The sequence below is a fragment of the Hypoxylon fragiforme genome (genome assembly GCF_022984875.1).
Source record: "Hypoxylon fragiforme strain CBS 206.31 chromosome Unknown GGS25scaffold_10, whole genome shotgun sequence".
Lineage (NCBI taxonomy): Eukaryota > Fungi > Ascomycota > Sordariomycetes > Xylariales > Hypoxylaceae > Hypoxylon > Hypoxylon fragiforme.
Genome location: NW_026054765.1, coordinates 163,819 through 180,319, shown reverse-complemented (window position 1 = coordinate 180,319; position 16,501 = coordinate 163,819). Strand labels below are relative to the sequence as shown.

At 51.6% G+C, this 16,501-nt stretch overlaps 5 protein-coding genes across 5 annotated transcripts; 2 read left to right on the top strand and 3 right to left on the bottom strand.

The window, feature by feature from the left end:
• The first annotated feature begins 3,315 nt into the window (after positions 1–3,315).
• GGS25DRAFT_509212 (ubiquitin 3 binding protein But2 C-terminal domain-containing protein) lies at positions 3,316–6,202 on the top strand. The gene has a single exon (XM_049262539.1). It carries the CDS (start codon positions 3,433–3,435, stop codon positions 5,866–5,868), a length of 2,436 nt encoding a protein of 811 aa, XP_049111983.1. The 5' UTR covers positions 3,316–3,432; the 3' UTR covers positions 5,869–6,202.
• Positions 6,203–7,972, bottom strand: GGS25DRAFT_509211 (uncharacterized protein). The gene is made up of 2 exons (XM_049262538.1): positions 7,264–7,972; positions 6,203–7,200 (listed from the first exon to the last, which is right to left on the bottom strand). Exons 1-2 carry the CDS (start codon positions 7,695–7,697, stop codon positions 6,660–6,662), a joined length of 975 nt encoding a protein of 324 aa, XP_049111982.1. The 5' UTR covers positions 7,698–7,972; the 3' UTR covers positions 6,203–6,659.
• A 996-nt stretch (positions 7,973–8,968) lies between these two features.
• GGS25DRAFT_516022 (uncharacterized protein) lies at positions 8,969–10,207 on the top strand (the record flags this gene model as incomplete). Its single annotated transcript, XM_049263149.1, has 3 exons — positions 8,969–9,148; positions 9,227–9,846; positions 9,973–10,207. The coding sequence occupies 3 exons, from the start codon at positions 8,969–8,971 to the stop codon at positions 10,205–10,207; spliced, it is 1,035 nt and encodes a 344-aa protein (XP_049111981.1).
• A 1,631-nt stretch (positions 10,208–11,838) lies between these two features.
• Positions 11,839–13,244, bottom strand: GGS25DRAFT_72301 (uncharacterized protein). Its single transcript, XM_049265977.1, has 2 exons — positions 12,111–13,244; positions 11,839–12,013 (listed from the first exon to the last, which is right to left on the bottom strand). The coding sequence occupies exons 1-2, from the start codon at positions 12,894–12,896 to the stop codon at positions 12,005–12,007; spliced, it is 795 nt and encodes a 264-aa protein (XP_049111980.1). The 5' UTR covers positions 12,897–13,244; the 3' UTR covers positions 11,839–12,004.
• A 260-nt stretch (positions 13,245–13,504) lies between these two features.
• On the bottom strand, positions 13,505–16,051 carry GGS25DRAFT_509178 (uncharacterized protein). The gene is made up of 2 exons (XM_049262537.1): positions 15,197–16,051; positions 13,505–15,137 (listed from the first exon to the last, which is right to left on the bottom strand). The coding sequence occupies exons 1-2, from the start codon at positions 15,382–15,384 to the stop codon at positions 13,865–13,867; spliced, it is 1,461 nt and encodes a 486-aa protein (XP_049111979.1). The 5' UTR covers positions 15,385–16,051; the 3' UTR covers positions 13,505–13,864.
• Positions 16,052–16,501: the final 450 nt, after the last annotated feature.

The window sequence follows — 16,501 nt, the reverse complement described above, 5'->3', positions numbered from 1 at the left end:
ATGGAGTTCGTTTATCTAAGCTGGTTCTAGCCTTTGTCGAAGAAGTGAGTGCGATGGGAGGTAGTAATAATGCTGGAGATGTTCGCGGGTGATGGTCCTCGAGTCTAATTGTAATCTAAACTTTATACACGAGAACGTGGCAAAATGGTAGATCATTCACTTGTGTGGATAATACACCAGGCGGTCGTCATAGAGCCTCATGATAGCCAAATGCAGTAATATGGCATGTAAAACTGTAGCATGCAACAGATACACCAAAGTTTTTCTTTTCGATTTATGTACCTACTTAGTAGTCCGGCATCCTTTGACGTGAAAGAATACGAAGTTGTTGTACGTGGATCAGGGGTTAAGTTGGTTTCAGGGGCTATGTGCTCTGTAGTAGCTCTCTCCTGCAGCTCTGATACGATCTAAAACAAGTTAAAAATCATCGTTCGAACATGCAGTTACTAGGTACCTACCTAGGTAGGCAACGTTTGACTATAAGTTGAGTTTGACGTCCCCGCGTAATTGAACTTTAAAGATATGACGGGTACCTACCTAGTAGGTAGGTAACTAGGTACTAGGTAGGTAACTACTAGGTAGGTAACCAATCGTCCCAAATCCAGACGTCTATGTGTACCTTTACTAACACATAAGAACCCAGTAAGTATATCTTTCTCCCTACCAATAAGCCTCAGTAAAAAGCCCATATTGTCATCAATGTCATTTACATTTGAGGACGAGTTCAACAAAGAGGGTCGTCAAAATTCGCCCCTTCGGTACCGGGCTCGAGTATGAAGGATTATATCTTCACAGGGGTTACCCCCATTGTCAAGATACGAGCCTCGCATAATGCATACATACATCATGCCTTCACTCAGATTGCATCAGTACAGCCAATTTGTCAAATATCACGAACCCAACAACATCCAGGTCAGTCTAGCTAACCAAGTCCCTCTGCGGCTAACATGGTGTGGTTATGTGAGCAGATCTATCAGATCTGGCTATGACACTACAAGTCACGCAATACCATCCCCGATCCCCGAGCATCGTCTAGGTAACTAGGCCGTCCATCTATCGACGAGCCTGAGTTCTGTCCATCGGTTCCGATCAACTGCCAAGCCATGGTTCTCATATAATGATAAATCTTTAATGCAGGTTGTTGTATTATCACATACATGCTTTCAACCTCTGTCACGAACTGTGGTAAAAATGACGTCGTGCAGGTATTCAATATTCCGGAATGGAAAAACAAGTTTGGGAGAGTTTGTCGATAGCAAGTCTTCCCCTTTCCATCAAAGAACGAAATATAAGCCTGAGCCCGTGACATCTTCTAGCCTCTAGTTTGATTCACTTTCTTCTCCAGTCTATCGTTTACGGGGCATATCTGACCCCAAGAAAAAATATCGAAAGGAGTTTTGAGTGTTCGGCTCCAGCATCATCGTCAACATGATACGCGCAAGGACGCCGTTCCTACTGTCCTCGGTAGTGGGCGGCGCCTACTCCCTTGTCGCACCCCGCGACGGGTGTACCTTCACTCTTTCAACGGAGGGTTCATTCACTGGTGTCGTTGGCCAATATGACGGCGGACAGACTAAAGGAGGAGCTGCCGGATCGAACGTGGCAGCATCCTCCTTCGTTTTGAGTGGAGACACAATGTCTGATTCTACGGGACGAGGTTGTTGGTGGACACCGCCGAGTACAGTGCTCCAGTGCGATGTTGGCCAAAATGCGCAACCAGGGTTTGCCATCGGATGTAATGGCGAGTTGACGTGGAATGGACAATCTACTTTCTGGCAGTGTGCTACTGGCGATGAGGGTGTCGTCATGATATACTTCACGCCTGGAGGAAGCAACTGCAATGAGATTACATTGAAGGCAAGCGGATGTTATCCTTCATCTTGCGGCTCAAGTTCAACTTACTCTGGTATAAGTGGCACGGCCCCAGCGGGTGGAGGCTTAAGCTCGTCTGCTGGGACTGGAACTTTGCCAGGTGGAGGTTCAACAGGTGGGGGCTCGACATCCGGCATAAGTGGGACTGCACCGGCAGGGGGTGGTTCAACTTATCCCGTAGGAACAGGATCTATGTCGGCAACAGGCTCAACGAACTCGGGTATTAGTGGCACAGCTCCAGTTGATACAGGCTCATATCCCGTGGGAACTGCAACAATGTCAGGGACAGGTTCTGGTGTCAGCGGAACGGCACCAATTGATACAGGTTCGAGTTATCCTGTTGGATCCAGTACAGACCAAGGCAGCGCAAGTACTACCTCACCGCCCGAATCAACCGGCATGACTCTTCCCGGGTCGTCTGGCACTACGGGAACAGGAGAAGGCAGCTCGAGCTCTTGCATGCCGTGCATACCAGAAACCACGACCGTCTTTGTCACAGTACCGAACACCGTCACAGCACCTGGCTCCACTACTACCGTTTACTCGTGCACCCAGCAGACGGGCTCTAGTAGCATTATGACAGTTACTACCACGGAGACAGCCCCTGGAACAACAGCCCCTGGAACGACTGCAGAGACTAGTGCACCGGGTACTAGTGCACCAGGTACTACTGCTCCTGGCACATCGCCTGGCACATCGCCTGGAACATCTCCCGGAACGTCTCCTGGAACATCTCCCGGAACGTCTCCTGGCACATCGCCTGGTACATCTGCCCCAGGAACGACTGCTCCTGAGACTACAGCACCAGGGACAACCGCTCCAGGGACGACAGCCCCGGGTACGACAGGTCCAGGAACGACGCCCGAGACTACTGCTCCAGGAACATCTCCAGGAACATCTCCAGGAACATCTCCAGGAACGTCTCCTGGCACATCGCCTGGAACATCTGCCCCAGGAACGACAGCCCCAGGAACATCCCCTGGGACGTCTCCTGGGACGACAGCGCCGGGTACATCCGCTCCAGGAACAACCGCTCCTGGGACGACAGGCCCCGAAACGACTCCTGAGACCACTGCACCTGGAACGTCCCCAGGAACATCTCCAGGAACATCTCCAGGTACGTCGCCAGGAACATCGCCAGGTACGTCGCCAGGAACATCGCCAGGAACATCGCCAGGAACATCGCCAGGTACGTCGCCAGGAACATCGCCAGGAACATCGCCAGGAACATCGCCAGGTACGTCTCCTGAGACGACAGCCCCAGGAACAACCGCTCCAGGAACATCCGCTCCAGGAACAACCGCACCTGGGACGACAGGTCTCGAAACGACTCCTGAGACCACTGCACCTGGAACGTCCCCAGGAACTTCGCCAGGAACTTCTCCAGAAACTTCACCTGGGACGACAGCGCCGGGTACGACAGCTCCGGGTACGACAGCTCCGGGTACGACAGCTCCCGGCACTACAGCTCCCGGCACTACAGCTCCCGGCACCACGGCCCCTGGAACGACAATCCCTGGAACGAGTCCAATATATCCCACTAGTGGACTCAATTCGACAATGTCCACGAGTGTCCCGGTAACAACCCCCCAGACTCCGGCAACAGAAAGCACTACCTCAACGTATTATACCACAATCCAAACCACACCTACCACAGTAGTGCCCCCAGCGACAACGTATCCCACAGTACCGATGTCTTCTCCGGAGACGCCAACTGTCCCGTCCGGCACTGTTCCGACCTCGCCTATTGAATCGACCCCTGGTACTTCGCCTCCGGCAGAGACTACTCCTGTAACTTATCCGGGCACTACATCAGAGGTTGAAAGCTCGTCCACGAGCCCGTGCGAGACGATGACTACACCTGGCGAATCCGTCACCATGAGTGTCCCAACGGTTCCTTCTGTTCCCACAGTCCCAGCTACAGGCCCCGTAGGAAATATGACCACAACCCCATGCCCGGAAAGTATGACAACTCCTGGGTATCCAGGAACGACACCATGGGTTCCAACTGGTAGCGTACCATCCGTTCCGACCTATCCAGGTGGCCCGCCTCCGCCAGGTGGTCCCCCAGGTGGTCCTCCTCCGCCAGGCGGTCCTCCGCCTCCGGGTGGCCCCCCTCCTCCAGGTGGTCCTCCAGGCGGCCCTCCTCCCCCAGGCGGTCCTCCGGGTGGTCCCCCTGGTGGTCCTCCTCCCCCAGGTGGTCCCCCAGGTGGTCCCCCGCCTCCAGGTGGTCCCCCAGGTGGGCCCCCTCCTCAGTGCCCGGAATGTGAAACTATGACAACACCCCAGTATCCAACCATGCCAAGCGGAACAGCGCCGTGGTATCCAACTGGTAGCATGCCATCTGCTCCAACATATCCGGGTACTGGATCAACTCCATGCCCAGAAAGTTCAACATCGCCTGAGTATCCTACAATGTCAAGTGCAACGACACCGGCATATCCAACTGGCAGCATGCCATCTGCTCCAACCTATCCAGGTGCTACTACCACTTCGTGCTCGGAAAGTGAAACGACGCCCGTGTATCCTACAACTATGTCAACTGCAACAACACCGGTATACCCAACTACAGAGCCTGGGAACTCCACCATGTCAACAGAGACAACTCCTGAGGTACCAGGAACAACCACGACCCCGGAGGTCTCTACAACGGCACCCGAAGTTACACCAACTACCGAGACAAGTCCTGGAGTTACATCGACGACCGAGACGACTCCAGAGATTACGCAGACGACTGAAACATCCCCCGTAGTGACGCCGACAACGGAGACAACGCCAGAAATCACATCAACCACAGAAGCAACCACAGAGACAACCCCTGAAGTTACACCGACCACCGAGACGACCCCGGAGGTCACGCCAACTACCGAGACAACTCCGGCAGTTACTCCAACGACTGAAACAACTCCGGTAGCTACTACAGAAACAACGACGGACATCACTTCAACGACTGAGACGACGACTGACACTACGGCCACGACTGAGACGACCACAGAGACAACCGCCGAGACTACTGCCACAACGGATACCACTGCCACGACGGACACCACTGCCACGACGGACACCACGGCCACGACTGAGACCACGACCGAGACCACCGCTACGACAGACACTGCTACTACAGACACTGCTACCACGACGGAAACCACGACGGATACCACTGCCACAACAGATACATCTACCTCGACGGACACTGTCACGGGCTCCGTGGCGATGATGACACCTGAGGCAAAGGTTTTCGGTCATGAGAAGGCCGCCGCGACCATGGCCGCTCCTCCGGTAGAGCCGATGAAGAAAGAAAAAGGCCACGAGCATTTCAAAGAGAAGGAGCATTTTGAAGAAAAGGGGCATTTTGAAGAGAAGCATCCAGCCATGTCTAGTAAAGTGCCTAAGCGGGGTATCAACAGCCGCAGAGACACTGCCGCATCGGCCCTCCGAGCCTGCCCCGGAGAGCTCACCGGCCGCTGGGAGTCCCCGCGTCTGATCGTCCCCGTCGACCACGCGCACCCGAACACGGCATACGGCAAGTCAGACATCGGCGAGGTGTCCTCGACCATCTCGTCCGTCTTCAAGTTCAGCATTCCGGGGGACAGCGAGGCGAACGCATGCACGGTCGTGTTCCTCGTCCCCGACGAAGAGCAGCACGCCGCCTCCAGCGAGGCAGAGGTGGCGTTCAACATGACGGGCTCAGGAGCGGTTGAGTTCACGCGTCTCGGCGGCAACGTTGACATCAAGACTACACTGAACAACCTCCCCGATGTGGCGCAGAGCTACCGCCGTCTCACGGTTGCGGCGGACAACGCGTACACCATCGACTCGTTTGCTTGCACGGCCGGCTCCGACGTGGTCGTTGAGATGGCTAGTGTGCCGTCGTCGTTGTTGTCGTCATCTGGTGAGACGGAGCTGAAGTTCCGTCAACACTCGGAGGATGATGGCAAGTGCCCGCTTGGGCTGTACGTGCTTACATCTACATCTGAGGAGGATGTGGAGTTGTGAAGTAAGTGGGGTGGTGGAAGTGATTTAGATTGATATTTAGGATGGATATGTTGACTTTCTATTTTAGTTTATCTTATTTTCAAGGAAGAGATGGGAGAGGTAAGAGGTAATAATGACGATCGTCGACGCGCATGTACTAGGATGTGAGACGCGGTTGTACCTAAGGTGCATTGCATTCTTGGGTATATTGTGTCGCGACATAAGTGTTTGATGAGGATGAAGGTTTGAAGTAGGTAATACGGGATGGTGTAGCAAGAGCAAAAGCAATAGGTAGCCGTTTTTTATATATTATTTCTTTTGTCTTGTATAAGATAACTATGTTGTGTTAGAAAGTGATGAGATTTGTTTGATTCCAAGGTTTCTTGTGCCCTGGAGGTACCTAATTATAGTGGGTTTGGCGAGCCTGTGCGTACTATGTGCGCGCTGGGCAGCATTCAACTAAGCCACATCCATGGATAGTTAGCACCTGGGCAATCTATTTCCACCATGAGATCCTAGTACACCGTGGATTTGTAGCTGTCACTAGCTGCCGTTAATTCTTGGTGGCTGCTAGGTTAGTGTCATCTGACGAACTAAAAGGAACGTCTACTCCACGAGGCAGGGACAGTTGAATGTCTTGTTTAGCCACACCTTGATATTGGAGAATTTATTCAACTGTGTCACTATAATGAAGCATCTCTATTGAACCCAAGAAGTTGTTTCGCAAGTACTTAACTATAGACTCATAGGTTGGAGCGGTGGCCGATACATACCTTTGGCACCCCTATTGACGGTTTTAGACTCCACTCATATTATGCGTGTTCTACATCCAGAATAAGTCTCTCAAGATATACCGCCGACTTGTTCGTTTGCTCGAAGCTATGTCTCAGGAAAAGTCCCATCACCCTCGCGATCTCTATCGACTGCTTGTCTAAGTCGGAGACCTCTCCGATTTCGCTGTACAATGTGCTCCAGAAGTGCTGCCGCATCTCAACGTGAGATGGATGGAAGAACCACTCCGTGCTCGTCCGAACACCTAGGAAGATCTCTGCTCCGCCCAGCGACAGCCCAAAGGGTGCTACGAAGTCGCCGCGCCAGTCCATGATGCCGGTGATGTGGCCAGTTGATTCGTTAACGTGGACGTTCATCTCGTAGAGATCGGAGGGTTGGAGCACCATTGGAAAGTCGGGTCGGAAAATGAGGTGGAGGTTTTTATTAACCTTGGCGAGGGTTGATTGTAGGCTCTGGGGGAGCGTGGGCGAAAGCTTATCGAGAATGGCTGCATATTGATCTTGCAGCCCAGGCGCTTGTGGTTGTGAGGCCGGTCTATTGGTCCATCCCAATGCAAAGAACCTAACGATACTGTTAGTTGGAAATCAAAGTACGAAGCAATGCAATATCAACAGGTGGACTAACTTGGCACAATCCTCAACAGCCTGTTCAAGACGCTCTTCCATGCCTATATTCAACTTGAACATGTGTCGGCGAATCCGGCAGAAGGCCGGCTCCGGCACACGGTCCCAAAGATAGACGTGAAGCGATGCAAGTGTGTCATGGTACTGGCATCTCGGCACAAAATTTCGGTAAATCTGCTGGATTTGCTCAAACTGTGCTATGTCCAGCGGCCTCGATCGGAACTGGACTACCTGGATGGCCCCCTCCGCTTCCACGGTGTAGCTGCCCCCTTCTTGGATCGGGGTGGCGGAGACGGGACCGCCCAACAGTTTCGCGGCAAGATCGTTACATTGCTCTAGCGTGCAAGAAGTGTTCGCGGAGAAGAACTCGGAGACTTGGTGGCGCGATAGGTTGTCATAGCTTTCTGGCCCGACTGCGTATTTGGCAACGTCCATTGTCTCGGGGTCGTCGGTGGCAGGATTAGAAAAAATCGATCACAACGAACGGTTGAGTGTTTAAATTCAACGTACAACGTTCGTCCACGGTGCTATAGAGAATCGACTAAAGGAAATAGGAATATGTTATCTCGGGGCTGTGAGAATGCCCAGAGTCAGGACGATGCATGAATATGGTCGACATGCAGCACCGCCGCACCAACACACCGTGTAAATAAGAAAATACTGTATGTAGATACTATATACTTAGGTACCTTGAGCTGACATGCAGCCCCTATTCTGTAAAATCTGTATAAAAAAAAGCCCCCTCCCCCATCTGTGAATCAATCCCGGCCTGACACAGCTCTTACTCGAGACCCCTAGATCAAACTGCAGCACGCCTCAGGAATGAATCTACTCTAAGAGCTATTTCTCCTTCCAGGTTCAAACCAACTGCCAGATGCTTCTGAATGAGTTGGTTTTATCGAATCGAAGCACGAGGCTCCATAGTGTTGCCTAGATCCTAGGAGGCATCAGGGAATTACTGATATTCCCAGAGGCCGGTTCGCTCACGTGATATCCTCAGAAACTGCTTCCAGCTTCAACACCTCGTGAGGGCTCACTCAATACCTAGTACCTGACTATTATGAAAAAGAAAGAAGATATGATGTCACTCTAGACTACTTACTTATAGGTGTCTTCATACTGATTTCATTCTGAGTGACGCATTGCATGGAAATTATTGATTAAATAATGTTCATAATGAAGCTAGCCGAAAGGGGGGTCACGTGAGCACCTCTGATATCACAACCACTATCCCAATTGAACAGTGAAAAGCTATGGTTTTGGATGCAGATTTTGACAACTCCCCCAACTGGAACAAGCCATGTTGGGATTAATATAGATTAGAAACGACCTTTAAGTGAACCATACTTAATAGGTAGTCAGTGGTATTTGGAATCTACCGAGCGCTGCACGTATACAGCTTTAAGGCTAAATTTAGGTGCTGTCCACCGTGAAGTATGTATGTAGGGTTACTCTCAATAGATTAATGTCTCCTGTGAAATCACCAGGATGCCTCCTAATCGTAACTTTTCCGTTGGTTAATATGGCTAAAAGCACCTCCCGGCAGTTATGAGCATTCACAACTCGGCATATAGACGTCAACAAATCCCGGACATTGAAATAGATTTAAGAAGGACAAAATTTCCACGGCATCCATTAACGACCCCCTTTCTCCGAACCTTCCTGCTTTTGAAACTTCGAGTAAGGATCAAGTAAGAATGTCCAACATGTACTGGAGCGCTCTCACCGTCGGCGCCCTTTGGGGCCAGTTTGCCTCTGCGCAAAACATGCTTCGCTTTGGCTGCTCGCAGCTCACCATCGAACGCGCTGATCCTTTGGTCTCGCCTGGAGCAAGCCCCGCGCCGCACACGCATCAAATCATAGGAGGAAACTCGTTCAATCTTACGGTAGGTGCCTGCCTAGTTGCACATCGGCCTGTTTGAATACCTACCATCAAATCACTAACATGATTGATCATGATGTAGATGGAACCAGCCGTATACGACCCGCCGGGCCTGTCAACCTGCACAACGTGCACCTACTCCGAGGACTTCAGCAACTACTGGACGGCGTCGCTCTACTTCAAGTCGCCCGAAAACGGCACCTTCCAGCGCGTGCCGCAGTTCGCCAACTTCGGGCTGCAGCAGGACGGCGGCATGACCGTGTACTACATGCCGTACAGCGCGAAGAACGGCAAGATGACGGCCTTCAAGCCGGGCTTCCGCATGATCGCCGGCGACCCCACCAACAAGGAGAACAAGTACAAGTCCTCCATCTGCCACCGCTGCCTCGGCAACGGCGAGGGGTTCGCCCCCTGCGACGCCAAGGACACGGGCGAGCTGCCGACCAAGTACTGCCCCGGTGGCATCCGCGCCACGGTGATCTTCCCGTCGTGCTGGGATGGCAAGAACCTCGACTCCCCGGATCACAAGTCGCACGTGGTGTACTCGAATGGAGGGGGGCTCGGCAGCCCGAACTGCCCCGCGACGCACCCTGTTTCTATTCCGCAGGTCATGTACGAGATTATGTGGGATACGGGGAGGTACTCGAACACGGCTTGGTATGGGAATGGAAAGCAGCCGTTTGTCTACAGTTTTGGCGATGGGTACGTTTCCCTTTCACTTCCCCCTTTCACTTCCCCCTTTCACTTCCCCGATTGTTTGATTTAATTTCCTTGGATTTGACTGGGCTGTTGTTACTCGCACTGTTACTAATGCCTATCGAATGACAGAACCGGATACGGCCAGCACGGCGACTACCTTTTCGGATGGAAGGACGACTCCCTGCAAAAGGCCATGGACGCCCTGCCCAGCGGAAGGTGCGCCAACGCGAACTGTGGGGTTCTTAAGATACAGTCGGCTGCGGACGCGATGAAGTGCAAGAAAGCGCAGCAGGTCGTTGAGGATGTTGGGAAGGACGGGCAGTGGATTACTTCGCTCCCGGGAGGTGTGGAGGTTACGTACTAGGTGCTGGGTGGGGGTAGGTAGGTAGGTAGGTAGGTAGGTATGATGATAGTCTGTAGACGGTGTTGTAGGTATTTAAGGGGGGGGTAATTTTATGTATGGTTCCTATTGAAATAGGGATGACGCCAACACTGATACACAACGTCTACTACAACGTCAAGTACGATTAGGTACTATCGGAACACCCCAAGCTTTTTCATTTTAGATGTCGATTTTTTAGAGTTTGCTGTGTCCAAGTATCTAAGGTTACCTCATTCTTGAGAAGCCTACTACTAGTAGTACCTCTAGTAGTGGGGGCAGTTTTAGTGAGTACCAAGTACCTATAGTTACCTAATCCCTTAAACCACTGGACCTATTTTGGAGACATTCCCCCGCTTTCAATTAATTTTTTGCATTCCAACCTTTTCATTCCTTTTTATCATTATAACTACCCTAACCTAGGTACTTGAAGCCTTCAATTGACATCATCGATATCAATGTCAGTGTCGGTAGTAACAACGTGAGTATCTATAGCAGCATTACCGGTCAAATGATGCTCCAAGATGCTCCAACTTATCATCGAGCTAAATGCTCGTTCTACCTTGGGTAGTCATAGCCGAGATGATCACCGAGACCGCGAATAAACTGCAGCCAAGCCGGTGTTGCGTATAACGGCCACAATAGCGATCCGCAGGTCTTTCGGAGTGCAGCGTAATCCGGCGTAGCCTCTGACACCTTCTTCCATCTGTTCACCGAAGTCGCCAGACACATCCCCTAGCTATCAAATATGCCGAATCGATACCCGTTGCTCAGATGCCAAGGTGCTGACGCGCGTAAAGAGTGAGCGCATCCTCAAACGTGTTGCCTGCAGCGTAATTAAAGAAAGTAGGGTTTGCGACCCACGGGTTTTGTATCGGAATTGAAGAAACGTGCCATTGCTCGTACGTCACATGAAACAGAGTCCTCAGCCTTTGCTTGCTACCAGAACCATTATATTTTGGATATTTGGACAATGCTCTTTACCACTCACTCTGCCATGCTTCATAAGCATGTTTAATGATCGTTCGGACATGTTCCGCGTTACTAATAACTATCGCACGCAGAAGCCTCGGCGAGATTTCCTGGGTTCTTGAAACAGCCAAGGCTGTATCTTTCACTCTCCTGCCAGATTGCGACAGGAATACGAGAGGCCTTGCTCCATACCAAGTAATCAACCATGGTATCGACGGGTTCCAAGCCTAAGGTACTCGGCCTCCCGCAAGAACTCTGATGCCGTCTTCCTCAAGCGTGAAGGGAGTGAGTCGCAGGTGGTGGTGGTGTCCAGGCTTGGTCATTTATGCCAAAGGAGATGGCGGACTTCGCTTGCTTGGCATGTGCGGCTGACTAATATAGGAAGACCTTGAAAGTAGGGGCAACAGGACAAGATTTGCCATTGAATGCGGCCTGGAAGAAGTTCGCAGCCATCTAACTAACGCGCAGTCATGAAGCATTCCGTTTGGACGCTAGTAAGCTGACCCGAGAAGCATCGGCCCCGCTGCAGCCCCCGAGATCTAAGAACGCTTTGGAGTCCGAGAGGATAGCCATCGACGGCAAAACATCGGAGCTGAATGCGTTTGCCACAACAGCATCAACTCCGTGGCCATTGGTGTGGCCTGGCTTAGTCCTGTGATGAAGTTGATCATGTTGGAATCAAAGATACGGTCTACTGGAACACCACATCTGTGCATGAGAGTAAGGTTAACAAAATAGGTATCTTCGGTATATTAAAGAGCGGAATGCAAGCTAGCCTGAGGTATCTAACTTTGGTATCTGCATTTACAACTAGCCACCCTCCAGGTATCACATCGTTGCAACCCCATCCCTTTTTTTCTTCTTTTTTTTCCTTTTTCATTTTCCATTAGTTTCCAAGAACCTTGCCAACTAGGGCCTTTGCCTGAACAGGGTTTTGAATCCACCACTCGATGAAGATGAGGTTCGGGATCCAGCAAGTGTACCCACAGAGCGATAGAGATACCACGTTATCCATGCCGCAAGCGATAAACAGCACGATCTGCCAGCGTAGCATGACCGCGGCGTAGGTGAGAGAAAAGTTCCTCAGCATCCATTCTCGATGGCTCTTGATGTCGCCGTTCCATATCGTGAGCATGCCGTAGGTTACAGTGATAAACCACGCCAATGCCAAAGCGGCAAACCCCCACTTTCCAATGGGGTTAGCGAAGCTGATGAATGTGACGGAGAACCCGCTAATGGATCCTGTGTAGAGAGCCACAACGTAGATCCGCCCAATCCATCGATGGATCTCGGGGTACTTGCGTCGCAGACTATCCAAGAATTGGAAGGGGCCCAGCCCCATGGCTATTAGGGAGCCTAGAACATGGCATCTCCCCACAGGTCTGGACAGCATTCGCTGCTTCACCATGGGGTTGCCCACCGGTGGGCCGAAGATGAAGTAGATGGCGTAGGCTGCGACGAGGAAGGAGAGGCCAGCCATCACCCACCAGCGGGTGTTCGCCGAGTCCCAGGGTGTGCGAGGCGACTTTTTCTTGCTGCTGCCGCCATCATCGAGATGGACGGGAGGTAGGGAGGTTGAAGTAGAGGAAGGTATGGTCTTCTCGTCAGAGGCTGGCTTGACTAGGTCTCGGCCGCTGAAGCGATTCCCAAAGCCAACTCCAGGAGCAGCAGCAGCGTTGACTGATAAGATGGTATTTGCCATAGTAGTGAAGTTGGTTTATAGGTGTGAGATGAAGAGAAAGATGAAATGTGATTGGAGGGAGATCATGTGAAGACTATGTATGATGACAACTTGGTAGGCATGATTTGTAAGTCCCAGCAGCAGTCGAGTTTGGGGAAATGTTATATATGACTTCATCTTACCCCAGGTTCCCCAGGAGGATCGGCGCTCTTCGAAGTACCGAAATCTGTCGGGCTCGGCATATTTCCGGGTTGCCGTTAGTGAGGTAGATCGGTTTTCTCCGGATCCAGTTTTCGGACCCTTGGTTTATTCCGCTGTCTTGTCCGGGGCTGTGATAGGCACAAGTCACTGCGCTAGGACCGTGCTACGTTAGGGTTACCCCTTTAATACTGGGTCCAGATGGTGGCGTGGTGACAAGCCAAGACCACGAGACCAGGATCCATGCGCCGGCAGAGAGCATGGCAGAGAGCATGGCAGAGCACATGGCAGACAGCATGACCGCACGACCGGAAGAGAGGATGGAAGATCGTGAGGGTAGGATGAGGAGGTCGATATATAGTTAATGCTATTTGCTACCTAGCTATATGTATGAATCTACTAGTGTAAGCACCTAAAATTGATTGAAGATTAGTTAATATTATATTAGATACCTAATACGTATTTGGGAAAAAAAACAAAAATGCTATGGATGCTTTTTTTTCTTTTTTTGGAAACCAGAACCACCGCCATCCTTTATGCGTTATGGTACATGAAAAAATATATGTACGTATGTATATATGATACGATACGATACGATACGACACGATACGACTTGACACATGGAGCTGCCTAGTAAACACTAGGTTATGTAGGTATGTAGGTAGGCAAGGCGAACCTACCTACCTTAGTACCTAGTCATCAGAGCGGCATCAACCTTGGAAGTCTTCCTTTCCCTTTTTGCGTCCAACCAGAGTTACTCGACGACTTGCCGATTGGAGCAGCAGTAGTCTTCAGCTCCACGTGCCAGAGCGAGCGGCGTACGAGTCCGTCGAGCTGCCAAACAGGCTGCGGCGCGAGTTGACGCTGCCGAACAACGAGGGCTTGAAGCCGTTCCCGGAGTGGTGGGAGGAGTTGTTGTTGTTGCCGTTGTGGTTGCCGTTGTGGTGGCTGCTGTGCTGGGATCCGTTGGTGCTCCTGTTGAACGACCAGAACCGCTCCTTCTGCTGCTTTTCGTCATGGTGGGCTGCTGGTGCTGGTGCTGGTGCTGGTGCTGGTTCCGTCTTCTCGTCTGATGGGGCGGCTGCTACCACTGATTGACTTTCGATCGGCAGAGGGGTAGCGGACGCTGCGTCAATAGTCGCCGTCGGCAGTCCTGCCTGGGGAGTAGTGGCAGCGGTAGTAGTAGTAGTAGTAGTAGTGGTAGTGCCGTCTGGCTTCTCTGAATTCTCCTCCAACTTCCTCTTCTCCTTCCTTCGCTCCCTCCTCCGCTCCTTCGCGTTCTTCTTGGCCTTCTTCACGATGCCGGCAATTCCCTGCGACTCGGATTCGGGCGAAGGGGTTTGTGTGCCCGCGCGCTCTGGCTCCGTCTTAGCTGCTGCTGTGATGACGGAGCCGCCGTCTTTCTCGTTCTCGTTGTCGTTGTCATTTTCATTCTCGTTCTCGTTCTCGTTCTTGTCACCACCACCATGACCATTACCATTACCATTACCACTACCCCCCCTCTCCCTGCACAATTCCACCATCGCCCTGAGCAGGAAACTGATGGCCGACAGCTTCTTGCCGGAGCCTCCCACGCCTTCCGAGGAATCGATCCTCAGGGATGCGGGCGGGCTCTCGATGATCGGCGCAACCCGAGCCTTGATGTAGCCGTGCAGCCAGACGTCGTCGGCCCTCGGCTTGGGGTGCACCTCCGTCAGCACGTCGAACAGCTGCGTCAGCTCGAGGGCGGCGCCCAGCCGCTCGATCTCGCCCTTGGCCAGCTGCTCCAGCAGCGGCAGGTCGTACTCGCGCGCGAGCGTGTACACGCGGACGCTGGTGGAGAACTCGGCCACCCGCTTCTCGTTGGCCGAGGCCCCCCGCGGCTGCAGGCACTGGTAGGTCCCCGTGAAGATGTAGTGCACCAGCACGTGGCCCGGGTCCCCCGGGATGTGGTCGAGGCGCAGCGAGTACCCCGACTCGTAGTGCGCGCTGAATCGCGGGTGCCGGTCGATCAGGGCCGTGGGGATGCTGAGAGGCGGCCCGTCTTTGAAGTATAAGACGGCGTGGGGGCCGGCGTAGGGACTGGCGAGTCTGTGGTTAGCGGGCACGTCGTCAGTGGTGGGGAGAGATGGGTGCTTTACGAGGAGTATGGCCGCTGGTCGATGTCTTCTACCGTCAACGCATCGTCTTCCACTGCCGTGTCGTCTTGCACCGCGTCTTGAGGCGCATCTTGGACTGCGTAGTCTTGGACCGCGTAGTCTTGAACGGCGTAGTCTTGGACTGGATAGTCTTCGACTATTAGGTCCGGGGTGCTGTACTGTGCTTCCTCCATCTCTGTTCCTGTTCCTGTTCACCGACTGCGGAATGAAAAGAAAAGAAAAGAGAAAAAAATAAATAAAGTATCTCCTTAGTTCCGGCCTTCTGTCTTAATTCAACTCTAGCACGGAATAAAATAGCAAGATATTGATGTGCCTGTCAGGTAGATATAAAAGCGGTTAATGAGGCTCTGTCTCTGACGTAACAATGAAGCTCTGGGCGCCGACGAAGCTTCAGATATAAAAAAAAAAAAAAAGTCTTGGTTGGTTCTAATAAAACGATATTAAACAATTCAGCAAAAAAAAAAAAAAACATAAATTCTTTTTCAGGCTTCAATCGGTGATGCATCCAAGTTTCGGCCTAATAATAAGTGCTGCTCTCCCTACGGGTCAATGACACGAAGCATACAACAGCCAGATAGATACGTCTATAATTGGAATAATATGTGTTGCAACGCTGGGCTAGGAAAGCTCAGGGCTTTGGAGGTCACGTAAGATGTTGTGTCCTAAACGAATGGTGCCAACAACTCTTGCGGTAACTATAATACGCCACAACAACAGCAACAGCAACAGCGATACCCAATCCAATTTTATTAGGCGGCCCTAGGTAGATAGGTATGTAGGTAGGTAGGTAGGTAGGTAGGAAGGTCAGGTACAATACCTTAGCTGCTGCCGTGTGTTTAGTAGAAACGGATGCATATTTTACACGATAGGGGTATATTTATCTGGATCTGGATTTGCCAACGTATATCCTACTAGGTTAGGTAGTTTTAAAGTAGGTAAAGTATCCAATAGCCCATATTATTTAATATGGCATCAGACATCCTATTTGGCATTCAGCTATTAAGCTATTATCTCACCGTCTTTTATCACCATACATTTTAATTCCTTACCTACCTCCCCCCCCCCCCCTAGCCATTATTGAACGATTGCTGCCAATCAAGCAATGCTATCTGTCACGCTCGACCCACAGAGCCATGGTTTGGTCGTAGGTAAGCTAGGAGTAATACTAGGTACTGCCCACCGCATTAGGAAAGGGCCACAGTGAGGAAATGGATCCTCAGGAAAACATTAGGGTTAGGTAGATTGCTACAAGGTATGTATGTATGTAGGTGTATTAATTAATTGCCAGGC